The sequence below is a fragment of the Nelumbo lutea genome, chromosome 6 (genome assembly GCF_056320005.1).
Source record: "Nelumbo lutea isolate HS-2025 chromosome 6, American lotus-T2T, whole genome shotgun sequence".
Lineage (NCBI taxonomy): Eukaryota > Viridiplantae > Streptophyta > Magnoliopsida > Proteales > Nelumbonaceae > Nelumbo > Nelumbo lutea.
Genome location: NC_142689.1, coordinates 26,026,024 through 26,043,760, shown reverse-complemented (window position 1 = coordinate 26,043,760; position 17,737 = coordinate 26,026,024). Strand labels below are relative to the sequence as shown.

At 36.3% G+C, this 17,737-nt stretch overlaps 1 protein-coding gene across 2 annotated transcripts; it reads right to left on the bottom strand.

The window, feature by feature from the left end:
- Positions 1-5,152: 5,152 nt before the first annotated feature.
- LOC148848060 (leucine-rich repeat extensin-like protein 6) lies at positions 5,153-7,220 on the bottom strand. Of its 2 annotated transcripts, none has more exons than XM_088951935.1 (2): positions 5,760-7,220; positions 5,153-5,662 (listed from the first exon to the last, which is right to left on the bottom strand). In XM_088951935.1, exon 1 carries the CDS (start codon positions 6,924-6,926, stop codon positions 5,796-5,798), a length of 1,131 nt encoding a protein of 376 aa, XP_088808061.1. In that variant the 5' UTR covers positions 6,927-7,220; the 3' UTR covers positions 5,153-5,662; positions 5,760-5,795. The 2 variants fall into 2 exon arrangements, with proteins under 2 accessions (XP_088808061.1, XP_088808062.1); XM_088951936.1 differs by having other exon boundaries at positions 5,185-5,662; positions 5,797-7,220.
- Between the last annotated feature and the right edge of the window lie 10,517 nt (positions 7,221-17,737).

Here is a 17,737-nt window from a genome sequence, read left to right as displayed (position 1 = left end):
AATTTAGAACAAACAGAAATCGAAAATTTCAAAGATAAGTGCAAATCAGGAAATATCCATCTAAATTATGCAATTGGGTTCTTTAATCAAATGCTTCTCATGCAACCCCCGCCTCCCATTAGGGTATTCAATCTTGTCTTAGGTGCAATTGCCAAGATCAAAAACTACTTAGTTATTGTTTCTCTCTACAGAAAATTGAATCCAATCGGTGTCTCTCCCGTTATCATTACGCTAAACATTCTATTAAATTTGTAACTCTTGTCATGTTCCATTTGATTTAGCAGTTTTCGGGGAAATTCTGAAACAGGGTTACAGCCCAAACACTTTGACTTTCACATCCCAGATTAAGGGGATTTACATGGATTATGGGATCAATGAAGCTGCCCAGATCTTCCAAAAAATGATTTGAGCAGGGCTACATGCCCACCGTAATCACATACGGAACTTTGATTAATTAATGGATTATGTAGGTCAGGAAACACAACCCTACCACTGAATTTGCACAACCCTACGTACAATATGGTTATTGATGGCCTTTTGTAAAGATGGTTCCATAGATGAGGCTAAGGAACTCTTTGCGGACATGATGAATTTGAGGATTTCTGCCGATGTGGTTGTTTACGGCACTTGGCGGAGATGATAGTTCCAAAGATGAGGCTAGGCTCAATTTGGAAGGACTACAAATACAAATATGTAGAGTGTAAAATTATGTATTTTGTATGTATTTGTATTGTATATATTTATATTTATATTTCTTTTCAAGTAAGCTTAAGGCTCAATTTAGAAAAAGTACAAATACAAATATGTACAGTACAAAATAATATAAAATATAAGGTTTTGCACTCTATACATTTGCAATTGTACTCTTTCCAAACTGAACCTAAGGAACTCTTTGCCACAATAAAACTGTTTAAAACTCTTGAATGTAGTGCATTTGAACCAAGTATTAAGATATACAACTGCCTAATATATGGAATATGCAAAGCAGAATTGCTTGAAATTGCTTAAATGGTTGGTTAGTTAACGCCACCTCTTCTGATTGAAGAGAAAGGGGAATATGGTAAAAAGAAAGAAAAAGGGTAAAATGGTCTGAATATTATTATAAGGGTTAGTTTTGGCATTATAAAATTATTTAAATTGCATCTGACCTCACGTGATGGCTCTGACTAACAGTGAGTTAACACCTGGATTGTCATAAATTGAAAATTGGAATATTAAATTATTGTATTTTAAAATTTAAAAACCAAATTATCACTTGAACAAAAAATACAGAGTATTGATCGGGAATTTTCCCAATTACTTATTCAGGGGTGCTATGACTGGTCAAAGCTCTTTGGTACAACGTATTTTTTGTATTATAGATATTTCCGTTATAAAATACATACATACATCTAACTTTTTCAAAATTGGCTTAGGCTAATCCTACCAAAGTTGCAGCCCTAGTGGTAAGGGTAGGTGAGCAATGACCTATACGCAAGAGTGGGTTTGCCATGGCCGAAGAGTCTATCCCTTGAAAGGTGAAAATTACACAAAGTGACGTGGCTTCCCTGTTTCACATGGGTGATGAATTAGGTAGGAGCAATCATAATGATAATGTCTAGAATTTTGGTAGTTATGAGCATTCTAAATTGCTAAAAGTGATATTTGCAATATCAAATAAGGGCTAGTCTATTGGCTTACAAAGTTGTGATGTAGATTTCCAAACTAACTCTGATACAAAGAATCTCTCGTGAGAAGCACAATAAGTTAATAAACCTAGGGTTTGTTCCCTTAAATATGAAAGGCGTGATAAGTTATGGAAGAACTGTCATATATAAATGAGATTCTGTCTTCCAATGATAGTTTTTATGGTAAAAATGACAAATTTTCAAGTAATGTCACTACCAAACTCTCACTTAGTGATGAGGAAGTGAGGATATGTCCATTCAACTTTTGACATGGTGATGTTGGAAAATTGTGCGAGGAATGTGAGGGAGAAGGTTTTACCGGGTGAAGAATGATAGGAAGAAAGCAACCCACAAATCATATTTAGAGGGGAAAGAGAAGTGGAACGTTTTAGTGAAAAAAAATCAAAGTTTTTAAAACCGAATCACACAACGAACCGTTTAGGGTCCGGTTCTTGAATCGAACGGTCTGACCATCCAAACCAAACGGTTAGTTTATTTTTGACAAAAAAAAAACAAATAACGGTTAAAAACTGTTGAACGATTCAAATAATTTAACCACCAGATCAGTGTTTGCTGATCAAATCAATGGTTTTTGGTCAAAAGATGATTCTGAGGTAAAACAAAACTAACTGATTCCTGATTTTTCTGATCCAACCATCCAATCCAATCCAGTTTTAAAAACATTGAAATAAATAACGAGATAACCATAAAAACTAGAAAGCAAGTGGAATAGATTAAAAATGGGTCAGTTATTTAGACTATAATTTCACGTATTTATTAAAACATCCCTATAGTTTCCAAATGCGCTGAGTAGAAAATGTGAAAGGGCATGTATACAGACTTTTTTTATTTCAAAAATATCATTCTCATATCAACCTTTCAAGGAAACAAAACCATCTCCCTTCATCCAAACCAAACGTTCAGTCTGCAGTAAAAGGTGAATTTCATAAGATTCCTTTTGTTGGCAAGTAAAATAAATAAAATTTACCCTATATAATAAAGGAATAATAATGACGAACCAAACCACTAACGAGTCAAACTTGATGTAAAATTTTGCCAACCCCGGCCCTACTTCAAAATGAATGGAGCCTAAACAAATCAGAGCTCGTGTTATTGTTTTGAAAAAGGTTATAGTCAATGTCGTGATCAGAAAAGTTGTTTATCAATTAATCTAACAAACGGGGAAACTGATGAGAAACTTCTTTTCACCTTTAATTTACTGATCAAATTTTGCACTTTAATTACCAACTACCCCCTAAAAACCCCTCAAATGGTGTGTTCTGTGTTCACACAATGGAAACTATCCAGCAAGATCCAAGTGTTTGAAATATTCAAATCATCTTCACTCAAAATACAAGAAAATGATTTCAGATTTCTAGAATGCACTGGCATGTAAAGGGTAAACCCATGCATTTGCTTGTGGTTGAATAGATATTTGGTTAGGGTGGGATTGTCTCATTTGGGTTTTGACATCAATTTAGGTCCAGTCAAGCGTTTATGTTTAGGGCTACTCTTGGGTTGCCCTTTAACTTGATTCAAGTGTTCAACTATGATATGGGAAAAACAACTGATCAATAAACTATAATCATAAGCGTGATAATGATTCAAGTGTTATTTATCAAAATTCATGGGTGCGTTTGGATTAATCAAAACATTTCTATATCATATCTTTTCCGTATATAGATTTTCCCATTGATTCAATCCATTTAATTTATAACTTACATTATTAGAGATAATTGGGAAGAATTAAGAATTAAGAGGAAATGAGATATTTAATGGGAGAATGGATATATATTAGATAGATAGATAGAGAGAGAGAGAGAGAGAGAGTGTGTGTAAGGGTATCAATGGACCGGTTTTGGATTAGATCTGGTCCATTTTTAATAAATTTACATTGCATTGGGTTGGATTAAGCCAATATCTATCCATTGATACAAGCATAAGAATATAAGTGTCAATGGACCGGGTTTGGGTTGAAACCAATCTAAATCAAAACAAGTTTGAAAAAATTAGATGATTCAGACATTGAATTGGGCCAGTACAAATTGATCCAAAATATTCATTGGATTGGATTGGACCTGATCCATTTATAATTGACTCACATTGGACTGGATCGGATTGGACCAAATATAGTCCCATTGACACTCCTATGAATGTGTGTGTGTGTTAAAAATGATCTTAAATGAGTGAACAATGACGTGGGGTGGAGACGGAGCAACAATGATCTTAATTGAGAGAGCAATGACATAGGTGGAGATCGCATTGATGCCCCACATGAACATCTCAGTGTGTATCTCCCATACCTATCATTATGAGATGTTCCCAACACATACTTGGGATGTGCTGTGGGGCACCCATGGAGTGCGCTCTGTGGGGTGCACATGGAGTGGGGACAGGGCAAACATGATCCTAAATGAGAGAGCAATGGCATGAGGTGGGGACAGAACAAGGTGCACATGAGAGCCTGCCGTTGCCCTAGTTTGATCCCACACAAGATGAGATCACATCTCCGCCCCACAAGAGCTGGATGTTTTCAATACACTGTGGGGCGGAATTGTAAACTCAATCAAGATAGGGTTTTTATTATGACATTTTTAATTTTTAATAATTTAACTTAAAAACAAATAACCCATGCATCATGTATCAGAAAATGAGAGGAAGAGGTCTACGTGTGCATTGAAGTGAGTTGGCTTTGGCCTTTTTCCTCAGTATAATATGGATATATATGTTTTAAAATAGGGATGCCAACAGGTGGGTTCATTTCATACTTGCCTTCACCACCCAGCCCTCCAGGCCTCCGATGTATTCACCCAAACCTGAACCGAGCAACAATACCATGTGATTTCTAAACTCGCATCAGCTTAAAAGGTTCGACCAATACCAAACTGACCTGACCCACAGTCTTTCTATTATATACTCTTTATAATACATCTTGAAAATTCAAAGTCATTAATTTAAGTTGAAAATTGGTGAGTCCCATGATGTCACTTCCTCTATTGTCAAACAACAGGAATCAAAATCAACATGAAAAGAAACCCTAAACTTTAAACTTATAGGGTTAGAAGTAGTAGGGGTGCAATTTGGATAGATAAGGACTGAAATTTTGTCAAATTTTCAATAGGTCTCACCATCCAAGCCTAAAACAGTGTAAAATGTTAATTTAGGCCATCCCAATTGAGTTACACCCCTCAATATATATGTAATATGTAGGGGCATGACGGTATGATGAATGGTGGTGAGGGTAGTAAAGTTCGAATCAGACTCAGATTGAAGAACTAAAACCCTAACTTAACCCTGAATAAGTCTTCTGATTCTAACTCGATCTCATAGATTTGTCATTTAACCCGATTCATTGACATCCCTTTTCTAGAACATGGTTAATTTTCTTTTTTTTCTTTTTTCTTTTCTTTTTTTCTTTTTGTTATTTTTAGGCTGTCTTTGATTTGACAGAAGAGAGAAGCAAAAATGACTTAAAAAAGTTGCAAATTTGGAATTCCTTCAATTCAAGAGTTTAGGGTCTTTAGGCAAATAACACCTTAGAATATTATCACCTATGTCATTAACGTAGAATTATACATGCCCACATTTGGTAATTTTTATCTTGACTCAAAATTATTCAGATTCAAACCATGATTGTCTGGTTGGCATATATAGGTGCTCAAACCGGTGGTCCAGCGGCCCAGACAGCTTGACCGGATCCATGGACCCTGGCTATGGTCGTTTCATCAAATGGACCACATGGTTCGATCGTTAAGCCCCCCGCCACCCAGTCGGTTTTTTCGGTTTAACATGGCCCGACCCGATGCAATGTTAACCATTGGAATGAAAAAAGCCTACAACGTCATGAAATTGCACGTCGAGCTCCTGGTATATGTCCTGTATAGCGCGTATTCTCTCAACAGTCAAAAGGCCGTCTCGTCTCAGTCTCTCAGGTTCATGGTTGATGGTTCAAACTCAAACCATCATCCGTCGATGCTCTCAGCCTCTCACCTTACCTGCCATGATAAATTATTAGAAAAATTCGTCGTTGAGAAACATAATAGTTTGATACTATTTAGAAACAGTTGTTACAAAGAAATTAAGATTTATTACACAGTAATTTACTGGTCATGGCCATGGATATATATACTAGTAATGAATCGGTGGGGGCGGTGGTGGCGGCGGCGGCGGAGGTGGACTCGGAGAACACCCAAATGCATCGCAATGTATAGGATGGGATAGGAACGCTACACATTCCTCCGGTGACCGTTGAGACGGCCGATATGGGATACAATTCTTCCGGTCGTTCTTGTGCTTTAGCTTGAGACAGATTGGTGGTTCTCCGCAGAAGTAGTTATACGAGTACGTGAAATTCTTCAACCTCGGCAAATGGCATATACTTTCTGGGATCTCACCGGTAAGTTTGTTATGAGCCACGTTCAGCTGCTCCAGGCTCTTCATTCCTCCCATTGTATCCGGCAACGGCCCCGTCAAGTTGTTAAAGCTGACGTCGAAAACCGTTACGTTCTTCAGAAGTCCAATCTCCGGTGGCACACACGATGTTAGACCGGCATTCATGAGAATAATTTCATTCAGTCCAACCATGTTTGCCAAACTTGAAGGCAGGCAGCCGCCGAGCTTGTTATTTGCCAAGACAAGCACCGACACCGGGGAGTTGCCGATATTTCTGGGCAGGGAGAATTTAAACCTGTTGTTGTTTATGAAGAGTGCGTCGAGCTTCAAGTCGAAGAGGCGGGTAGGAACGTCACCTTCAAATTGATTGTATCGGATGTCAAGATATTTGAGTGAAGGGAGGCAAAGGACAACAGAAGGGAAGGGGCCTGTGAATCCGTTATTGCTAACATCGAGCTCGTAAAGAAGGTGAAAGTTCCGAAAGCTTTCAGGGATGGTTCCACAAAAGCGATTGGAGTTGATGTGGAAGACAGCCAGGTCGGTGAGGAGTCCAAGCTCCTCCGGCAAGGAACCAGAGATGTCGGCATGGTTCAAGTCAATTCCGGCGACCGTTGTTATATGAGGGTCATCTGGGGCCGGTGCACAGTACACTCCGGTGTAGTTGCAGACATGGGGACCACACCAGTTTGCAGTGAAGTTCTTTGGGTCGGACAGAATTGCATGTTTCCATGCCTGGAGAGCTGTGTAGGCAATCAGGAGTCTTGGGTTTGGGAGAGGTGGAAGTGGTTGATGATGAGAGGGTTCAAAGAAGAATGCAAGGACAGATAAGAAGCCACAGAGGGCTGAACTGAGAAATCTGTTTCTCATTTTGCCTCGGTGGCCTGATATCTGGGAAAAGGTTTGAGTGGAGATTTATATGGGCATGATTACTTGGTCACTAATGAATTAATATTAAAGAAGAGAGAAAAAAAATAAAAAAGATAAAGATGAAGACTTGGGGGGGCAGAAAGGCTTTTGGGTGGGTAATTGGAATAATTAATTAACCTAGAATCTGATTTATGATTTACATGTGATGAACAAGACACAGATTGACCATTTGAATCATTAATCTCCCACAGGAAAGAGCTTAATTTTATGAATTGAAAACTAAGACACGGAAATGGAAACCTGTATTTCAACTAACATGGATTTTTAGATAAGGGGGGAGAGAGAGAGAGAGAGAGAGAGAGTATGATCTCACTTGACATGCCTCATCTAATTTGTTGGGGCAAGAGAGCAAGATGGGACCGGAACCGCAGCAGGTCTTTCAAAGTCTTGGGGCGAAGGAGAGTCAGGTTTTAAGTAGCTGTTAATATGTCAATTCTCAACCACTCGGGCACTGTAGTCCATTCAAGCATCCTTCTATACAATTTCTTCTTCTTGTTTTCTTGGTTAATATAGATACCCACCATGAATTTAGAGGGGTCGGGACACTTAACCCCCTAGCTAACTTTGTTTTGCAACAGAGACTCCTGCACTCTTTTATTTCCATGTCACTGTCATGTGTTTATACAAATTTTAAAACCCCAAACTACACTTTATATTATTTTTAAGACCACTATTTTGCTGACTAACACCCTGTATGGAAATATTAGTGAATAATGAATGAACCATTCATCTCCAATGCCTTTAATGAATGATTTATTTTTAAATACTATGCTTTGCAATGGATAACTTTCTTTAAATTTAGGGTTCAACTATGATGCATTCACTAATATCAATTGAATGCTAAATCCATATAACAATCTGGTTAGATTTTTACCATCAATCAATTGGTATCATAAAAGAGGTGATCAATTAGGTTGCATTAATCAAAATTCAAGAGGGTGCTTTGATTGGTTACTTTTACCACACCTTGTTTATCTGAAATCATAGATTTTCCCATCAATCATGTTAAAGTCTAATTATGTCTTTTGCTACAAGTGCAGCAAATGTACTATATTATTGTTGTCCATCCTTTGAATCTTGAATGAACAATTTCATAATTTCATTTTTTATCGTTAACCCCATCAAACCATCTGGGGAAAAATGCTGGAATTTAGAAATACAGAGTCTTTGTTGAAAAACAAAAAAGTCACTTGTTTAATTTAAAACCCACTTGCATAGTGAGGTTTGTTTTAGAGAAGGTGAAGTAAGAAAATCAAATAATAAAGGATAGGCTTTAACCAAAAAAGGAGAACAAGAAAGATGAAACCAAATGAAACAAGAAAACAAAATAATAATGACAATAATTAATGTCTAAAAAAAGAATGTAGCAAAAGATGAATAAAAGCAAACAAGTGAAGCTAAGAAAAGAATATGGTATAATGATAGATTAGAGAGTAGAGAGAGTACACATATATAGCAATTAAATCCAAGGTTCAAAATATAGATACATTGCAAATTGATACAACTTTTCATGTCTTTTTTTTTTCCGCAATTGGTTTAGGGCTCCTTCACCCCCTGAACCGGTCAGACTCCCGATACATTTACTGTAGGGGAGTACCGGAGGGATCCCAGAATGATATGTATCGACCGATACGTGTCAATACTTTGAACCTTAATTAAATCGCATGTTAATCATTAAATTAGTTATGTTTTTATTCAAGAAATAAATGTTAAATTAATTTTAGAATGTTGGGATTGCAGGGAAGAAAGAAAAACTATCAACAAACAAAACTATTTAGCATGGTTTATTGCTTTTAATATTCGCTATATTTTATTTTAATTTCCTAATTAGGTGAGACGAGATTGAAGTTCAAACTTCAAACCAAACGAGCCTCACAGTTGAGGCTATGCGTGCCGACCAATTTAGGTACAGGTTCGACATCAGAAAGTTGTTTAATAGGCACTGAGCATTAATCTTTTCTCCTCTATTTGGACTAAAGGATACCTTTTTTGTTCGTTGGCATTCTGTATTCTCTAGATATATATTATCGTATTTCGTTTTTACATTATTCCGACGGGGGTTTGGAGAAATGAAATGTTGACAAAGAATCCATTACCAGATTGGGACTCTTCACTATGTACCTTTTATAATTGATGATGGTAAATTATTTGCTTTATTTTGCTTTCTTGATTCTCAAGGTTCAACATAAGAAGACATATGCTTGGCAAATTAATTAAGAATTGCATATTCCCATAAGCCTGTTTACGGTCGGGCTTTACATCTTTATTAATAGAAAATATTGAGATCCAAACCCGATCCGAATAGGAACAAGAAAAATTTATTATATATTATTAATAAATAATATTATTATATATTATTTTTTATCAAGGTTCAAAACATTGATACATCCGATATTAAACAGTATCAATACTTTTTTTTTTATTTTTTTTTAAATCTGGTTTAGAAGGGTCGGTTTAAGATCCATCCACCCTCTGAACCGGTCGAGACCCAAAAATCCCCTATAGGGGCGTATCGAGAAACCCCAATACGATATGTATCAATATTTTAAACCTTTCTTTTTATTAATATATATTTTATTATATAATATTATTAGATCAGACTTATTTACAAAATCTCAAATTGGCCGAAGTACTAGACCCATGAGTGGGTCTAATTGCTACTCCTTTTAAATTTTAAGGATATTTGGACTGCAATCCCCCTCAGAAATTGAATTTGCAGCCCCTACTAGTCTCCTAGTAGCCTCCCCTATAAACTGTATCCTGCCCATAAATTTGACATCAATCCACGGGCAGGATTGTGTCCACCCCTAGTCTACTAGTAGCTCTACCTAAGGGTGGACTGAACGGTAAAAAACCCTAAATTTTAATCTCTCTCTCTCTGTGCCAGGGTGATGGGTTTTGGGGCAAACCCATTTCGGAGCTCTTTGGCTAACTTAGGGACATCCAATAGTTTGTGCTGTTAATAAGTCATGAACACAAGATTAAGCAAGGTCTATAACTCAGTGGGGCAGATAGATTTTATATTCTCTATAGCAACCACTGAAACATTGATCTTTAGCAGACTGGGGATTCTGGACGGAAGAAAATTGCTTGAAACCAGCAAAGCTCTGCGGTTTTCAAGGTTCTTCAGTCAGTTCCTAGCTCCTCCAATTTGAGCCTTAGAACAAGAAAAGGAAAATGTGTATTGCGAATGTTTTAAGAAGCAATGGCTTAAGGATGCACAACATATGCTACAGAATCCCATGCATGCTCACATGAAAAAAAAGTTGCGAACCAAGAACAAGATCATCACCTTCGTCATAATGAAATTCTTGTTAAGATGATTCAATTCAAGTCATTACCACATTTATAAATATTTGGCTCGCTTAATTCGACTCTTTCTTGAAATAACAAACTCTCTAAAAATAACAAATTTCGTCCTAAATAGGAAATCATAGATTGCATTGGATTTAACAATTTTAAATGTGATGGGCTTGGATTTTTGTCCCAAAGCTTGACCTTTTTTTTTTTTTGGCCTTGGCTTTGGCCTAGCTCTTATGTAATCCGTGCCTGATCTGATTATACATGTATATATATATATATACATTTATATGTACACACACAAATATATATATATATATATATATATATATATATATATATATATATATATATATATAATATTAGTGTGGGCTAATTAATTAATCTGAGCCTGGCCCTAGCCTAAATCCAACCCAAACACATTAAATTTCAGTGCAGGTTGGACCTGGACTGGACATGACCTTAGGCATGAACTATAAGCCAATTCTTAGGGTTGGGGCTGAGTTGAGCTTCACATATTTTGCCTTTACAAATTGTAAGTAACACCTGGTGAATACTATTAGTAAGAGATTCATGTAGATACATGCATGCATATATACTTCTTAATTGGGTCAAGTATGGAGTCTCTTTATAAAAGGCCTCTAAACCGATATTTGTGTCATTAAGAGGAACGAGCAGGCTCCTTTTAGAGGTCAAGTCATGTCCTATAGTTAGAATTATTTCCTATAATGTTCAGTTTGGAAAGAGTATAAATACAAACATGGTGGTTTTAAAGATGTCTTATCCATTTTCTTTGGTTGCAAAAGTTCTTTTGATATGTGCACCTCCTTTCAAGCAGAAATAAAGGCGCTTTGGGATTGAGTTAAGACTTGCATTAATCATGGTTATCTTCATATTGAGATTGAATGTGATAAACTTCTCTTTAAAACATGTGTACCATGAAGCGAATTGATCAGCAGATTACTTAGCTAAAATGAGCGAGTTGCTAGAAGGATTCACCAGTTTCAATGCCATTTCACATACCCAGATCAAGTAAGAAAGTTAACTTTTGAAGATCTTATAGGTCTGCCCAATTTAAGAATTAGATAATCTTTTTTGTATTTTCCTTTTGGGCTGGGCTAAGAGACTTAGGTTGAGAGATTTGTGTCTTGCATTTGGGGCAAGGCGAGCTATGTTCTCCCCTGTAATATCTTTTTTTGATATTGATTAATAAAATTTTAAGGTGGCCACCCCTCCACCTGGAGTAAAGTATGGAATTAAAAAAAAGGTTATTTCGATTCTCCTACATCAATTTCTTTATTTTATTCTTCTTGAGGATTGTATCTAAACTTTAATTGGCCTTGTTGTCATTTCTTTGTATCAATTTCTTGAATGAATGAAATATAATTTAAACTTTAAAAAATAAATAAATACAAATATATACAATATAAATATATAAAAAATAATACAAAATACAAGGTTTTATACTCTATATATTTGTATTTATACTTATTACAAACTGGGCCTAAATGACTTAATTAATTAGTACTCTCACTCCCATGTGTACAGCAACCTTGCTATTCATTGATGTGAGGCTCTATGTATGCTGCACAACAATTTTCCATTGACTAGAGGGAAATTTATTTTTGCTATGAATTTGAAGGTTATAAAAAAATAAGTTTAAAGAATCTGGAAACAAATAGCCATTTGATGAAGTCATAGTTGAAAATGAAAATAGATAACAAAAAGGATATCGTCTGAAACCTCGTCCCCTTTCACACTTATTTTTCCTTAAATTTATCCTGACTTTTCAATACCTCTAGAGACCCTCTTATCCCAATGGGGCAACTAGGCTGGCATGGGCAGGGCTTGTATATCTCATCCCTGACCCTCAATATCTTTACCCCCCATATCCCAATGGGGCTGGAAATCCTAGCCCCATCTCTGTCTGCGTGGAAAATAGGGATCCCTGAAACTGTCCCATCCCATCTCAGCCATTTTTAGCCATGGTTTCATTCATTTATTTCAAGTTAACTATTTCCTACGTTTTTAATAATTTATCGTATCGAAACTTGACCATTTTTTTTCTTTTTTCTTTTGTGTATTTGTGTATGTGGTGATTTGTTTTATCCAGTAACTCAGGTGATTGGGTTCGGAGCCGGGCTTGGAGCGAGGTGGACAAATACCACCGCTACTCTGTTCTCAGTCTAAATGGGAATATCTTCTCATGTATTGGGAATATTTCCTCATGAAATAAAGTATTGAAGTACGTAGATGTTTCCCATGCAAGGCTGTAAAAGCTGTTTGAACAGTGTTCGAATGAGCCTTGCTGTGACTGAAGTGGATCTCTCCCCAGTCACCTGAATTAAGGATTTCCCCAAAACTTGTCTGACCCTGGTCAACAGTTTGAAAAAACCACTCCAACTAGGTGGGATTGGAAAGTTCAGTTTCAGTCAAAGCAAAGCCCGTTCCAACAGCATTTACTGCCTTATATTAGGAATATCTCTATACTAATGTGGTTTATTTCATGAGAGATATTCTTAATGCAAGACTGCAAGGGACTGCTCAAATGGTACTAACACCAACTTGCTCTGACACAAGCCGAATTCGGGATTGGGCGGAGCCCTAAAGAGAGAGGGTCCAATTGCCATTCCTAAAACAAATGTCATCTACAAGATTACGATGATTCCTCTCTATCACAATATAAAAAATAACCTCATCCATTCACTTAAATTGAACAATGGGTGGCTGAATTGAGGTGTTGGTGGGTTGTGAGGTGAACATATCAAGGGTATTCTTATCACATAAAATTAGGTAAAGGTGGACTGGTGGGTCAGGGTTATTTTCTTATCAAGGGTATTCTCGCCCAAGGCTCTGTTATATCCTGATAATGAATTTATTTGTAATCCAACAGCAAACTCAATAAAACTGAATGGGGGCAAATAATATTCTAAAAACAGTATCTTCAGACACGTCTCAGAACTTCTCTTCCAATTTTTAGAAACCTCATTTACCAACCACCCCTACTATTTGAATGAAAAATCAGATTTGGTACTTGGTTATATCTCTCATGAAAATAAGCATACAACTATGTGATGTTCCAAGTGCACAGACGTACAAGGCTGTGAGCACGGTGTAATACCGGTTTTGTGAAAATTGAATCCGAACTCTATGAATGATGAGACTACTATTAGAATAATTACAAAAAAGGAAAAATCTATCCATGGAAGCACCTTTGTTGACTACCAAGCCATATCTATCACTCATTGGCTTTAAAGTTAAGCTAGTTAAAAAAAAATATATGATACGCCTTTGTCTTCTATTTTATAATTAATGACTTGACTAAGATGGTTTTTTGGGTCATTTACTAAAATATTCATATAGTTTCATGGATTCACTAAAGCATATCCCATAGTTTCTGTTTTACAAAAACACCTTTATAGTTTACAACTGATTTACTTAGCATCAGTTTGGCATCATTGCCGTTGCTCCAAAAAACGACATTACATCAGCGCCACGTCGGAAAAAACGGTGCTCCAGGAAATGGGCATTTGTTTGAAACCATTTTTTCATAAAAAATGGTGCTCCAAGCCATGCCTTAGAAATTGGGAAGGTATGGCTTGGAACAACACCGAATTTGGCATTTCCTAGAGCTACAACTCATTGCTGCCAATAAGGATGTGAGGTGGCAGTGATGTGGTACTAGATAATGGATACCAGTGCTGAAAACATTTCCTAGAGCATTAGTACCAAATAGAAAAAGTTGTTGTTGCTCCAGGAAACGTCCTACTTGGTAGCACTATTCCCAAAAAAAAGACACCATTTTCTCAAAAAACGATACTTCCAACCCACACATCAGTAGCACTGTTATCTGAGAAAACAGTGTTGTATCTGTAGCATCAATGCCAAATATATACTTAATCGACCTTGCATTAGATGATAGTGGAAAATGACAGTTTTGACCCTAATTTCCATTTGAATAAATTTAATTAAAAGAAAATAAAAATGAAAAATACCATTTTTGCCCTTAATAAAACATGAGCAATTACTCTATTTGGTCTTTTTTTTTGTACGAATAAGTGTTAGTGGTATTTTTGAAATAAACAATCATGAGCCCATGCCCTCTGAACATATTTCATTCAGTTTAGGTGATCATGGCAAAACAAATACACCTCAGTGAAAAGGTTGATTAAGTAAATATATTGCAAACTATAGAGGTGTTTTAGTAAAATGAATATAATATGGTTGGTTTAAATAAATTGGTGAAATTATAAGGATGTTCTAATAAATTACTTTTTTAATTGGGATAATAGCATATAAGGGCAACTTTTGGGCCCTAATATGAGAAAAAGTAAAATTTTTAATAAAAATTCAAAAATAAGTTAACTTTTGAAAAATAATATCAATAAAGGGCAAAATCACCGTTAATCTTCTTCCTCTTGCAATCTATTCATTAGCGCCGCCACCTGCCACTGTTCGCCACCGCTTCTGGCAATGCCTCCGCCTATCTCCGCCTACCTCCGCCTCCGCCTCTGGCAACATTGCTGGAGGTGGGCGGAGGTAGAAACGGCGGTGATAGCGTTGGTGGTCATTCCTTTGCCCAACGTCGCCACCTCTGCCTCCGGCAATGTTGTCAGACGTGGGTGGAGAAAGAGGTGGCGACGGCGCTAGTGGGCGGAGGCTACGGCGTTGGGCAGAGGAATAACCACCAGCGCCGCCGCTGCCTCTGTCTCCGCCCACCTCTGGCAACGTTTTCGGAGGCAGAGGCGGAGGTGGGCGGAGATAGGCGGACGGCGGCAAGCAGTGGTGCTGGTGAATAGATTGCAAGATGAAGAAGATGAACAATGATGTTGCCTTTTGTTGATATTATTTTTCAAAAGTTAACCTGTTTTTAATTTTTTTAAATATTATTTTTATTGATATTAGGGCCAAAAATTTTCCTTATATGCTATTATCCCTTTTTTTTTTCCAAATTAGTGGATGTTGCCAAAGGGAGTGGCGATGCCATACACAAAACGGAAGACTTATAGAATGGCAGAGGCAAATATAATTTTTGCACATTTTCGTTAATCCATGAACAGGATTTATATAGACACATAGATCAATAGAAAAAGAACGAATCAAAATTGATCTATATCTTTCTCGAAACAAACGAAAGATGAAACATAAATGATGGATCAACTAAGTCCTCTCGGGGGCTTGCTTAAGAATAAGAAAGAAGAATCTCATGTAAATAACATGCAATCAGGTTTGAATAGGATTGATCAAATCCCAAAATGCCCTTATTTATCTTGCAGAATGCCATTTATGTTCGGCAAGTGCTTGGGTCAATGTTCAAATGAGTTCCTGTCGGCCCTTGGTCATGCATAGATGATAGATCAGCGGAATTGGGAGTGGAGCCAAACTTGAAGGAACCAGCCAATTGTTCTTTGTTCATGTTCATAGTTGACAAATTTCTCCAGGTGGGCCCTCCTTGGTAGTGGAGGGAATTCAAATAAACATCTTCCTATGCTTGTAATTTATAATTTTATTATCTATTTTATTAAAATAAATGATGGCAATTTTCCTTTACGCGGCAGGTATTCGCCCTTATTCACTTCGATGGGACAGGCATTTTTGTTTGGAAAATGGGTTTAGGGATTTTACAACGCATGGGAGTACAGGTAGGGTTTAATATTAGGCTAAATTCAACCCTTTCTCATGTGTATTTTGTTTGAATATTATTTAAAAGATAATTGATAGTTTATATATTTTTTACTTGTTTTAGTCAAATATTAGAAATTTTAATGTTTATTTATATTATTTTACTTATTTATTATTTATATAAATAATAGAAAAGGTAAAATATAAAAACCTCTCCTAAGAATTCACTTTAATAAAAGCATCCCTTAGTTTTGAAAAAACCTGCAGTTACCTCCCTGGGTCATTGTTCTAGACTTCCAGTAATAGAGACCTAAAATTTACTAAATTGCCCTTATTACTTGTAAGGGCATCTTTCTACATGATTTAAAATGTCAGATTTGTCCTTCTAGACCTCACTCTAGTTGATGAATTTACAAAATACAATTACTTTGCTCCTTTTAATATGGCCCAGCGAAAGATTTTGGGGGTATTTTAATAATCTTCAAATGAATTGATAAGTATAAGGGTAAAATAGATAATTTTTTTAAAAAACTAATGCATTAAGCCAATGTTCCCGGTCCATAACAATGATAGAAGGGAGGTGATGCAGGTTTTTTTTTTTTCAAAACTACATGAAAGAGTTTTGTTAAAATGAAATATCAAAGGAGGCTTTTATAATTGTCAATAACCTCAGGGGAGGTTTTTATATTTTATCCTAATAAGAAATTAGATGTAGGTTTTGGACCTGACCTGCCCACCCTCAGTGCAAAATTAAAACTACTGTGGGTTTTTCGAGAGGGTTTGCATTGAGAGGTTTAGGGAGGTGAAGAGGGTCTAGATTTATGAAACCTTCCCCAAACCCATCTGATTGGGTTCAATATGATTGTATGATTTGGATCTTGTCTTTTTAGATACAAGTGTTGTCCCACCTCTTATTTACACTCATGAGGAGTTCAAGAGAGAGAGCCATCAAACAGTGGCAGCGGTTTCCTTGTTAATTTCCTCTATGATTCCAAAATTTGTAGATCCCATGGTCAATCCTATTGTTTATAGAAACCTTGTTTTCACTTCAACTTTCTTTGCAGTATCTTTCAAACAGTTTTTGGAATTGTTCGTACAGCATTCTTGATCATGTAGTTTATCTTGAGAGTCCTATGCCACCATTTTTATCCAGGAATATATAAATTACTTTGTTTGGGTTTCTGTAGGTTGGTTTTCTTGTGGATTTCCTCTCACATGCTACCATTTTTGGGTTCATGGGAGGTGTTGCAAACTTGCATCTGCAACAGTTAAAGGGATTATTAGGAATAAATCATTTCACTTATAAAACTTAGGGCAAATTTCTTAAAGTACCTTAAAGTTTAGAAAATTGTTATACATCGTCTTAAAGTACTCTCTAAATTTTTCGATAATTGTTTAAAACTTCCCCTGTTGTTAACTTTTCGTCACATTCCGTCACATATAACATCACATGATTAATATATTTTTCAAAAATCCATAAAACACCCTTTTGTTTGGATCTTCAGTGTATATCAGAGAGAGATAAAAGCTCTCAGAGCACATCCATTCGGTTTGTTAGCTCTCAGAGCGGATATGTTCAGACCTATGCCAAATGAAGCATATTGGCCACTGGAACCTTGGCCTAATTTTAATAATATAGTACTTATGTATTCAAAACCAACATGGAAACTAAACTGCCCTTTCAGTTAGGTAGTGAGTAAGTAGTTCAAGCATTTGCCTCCTATGGGTCACCAATAGTCTCATAGTTAAATAATAAAAATATAAAAATGACTAAAAATAGCCACATCTCTAGTATTATATATTTTTTCATATAAAATAAAAATAAGTAT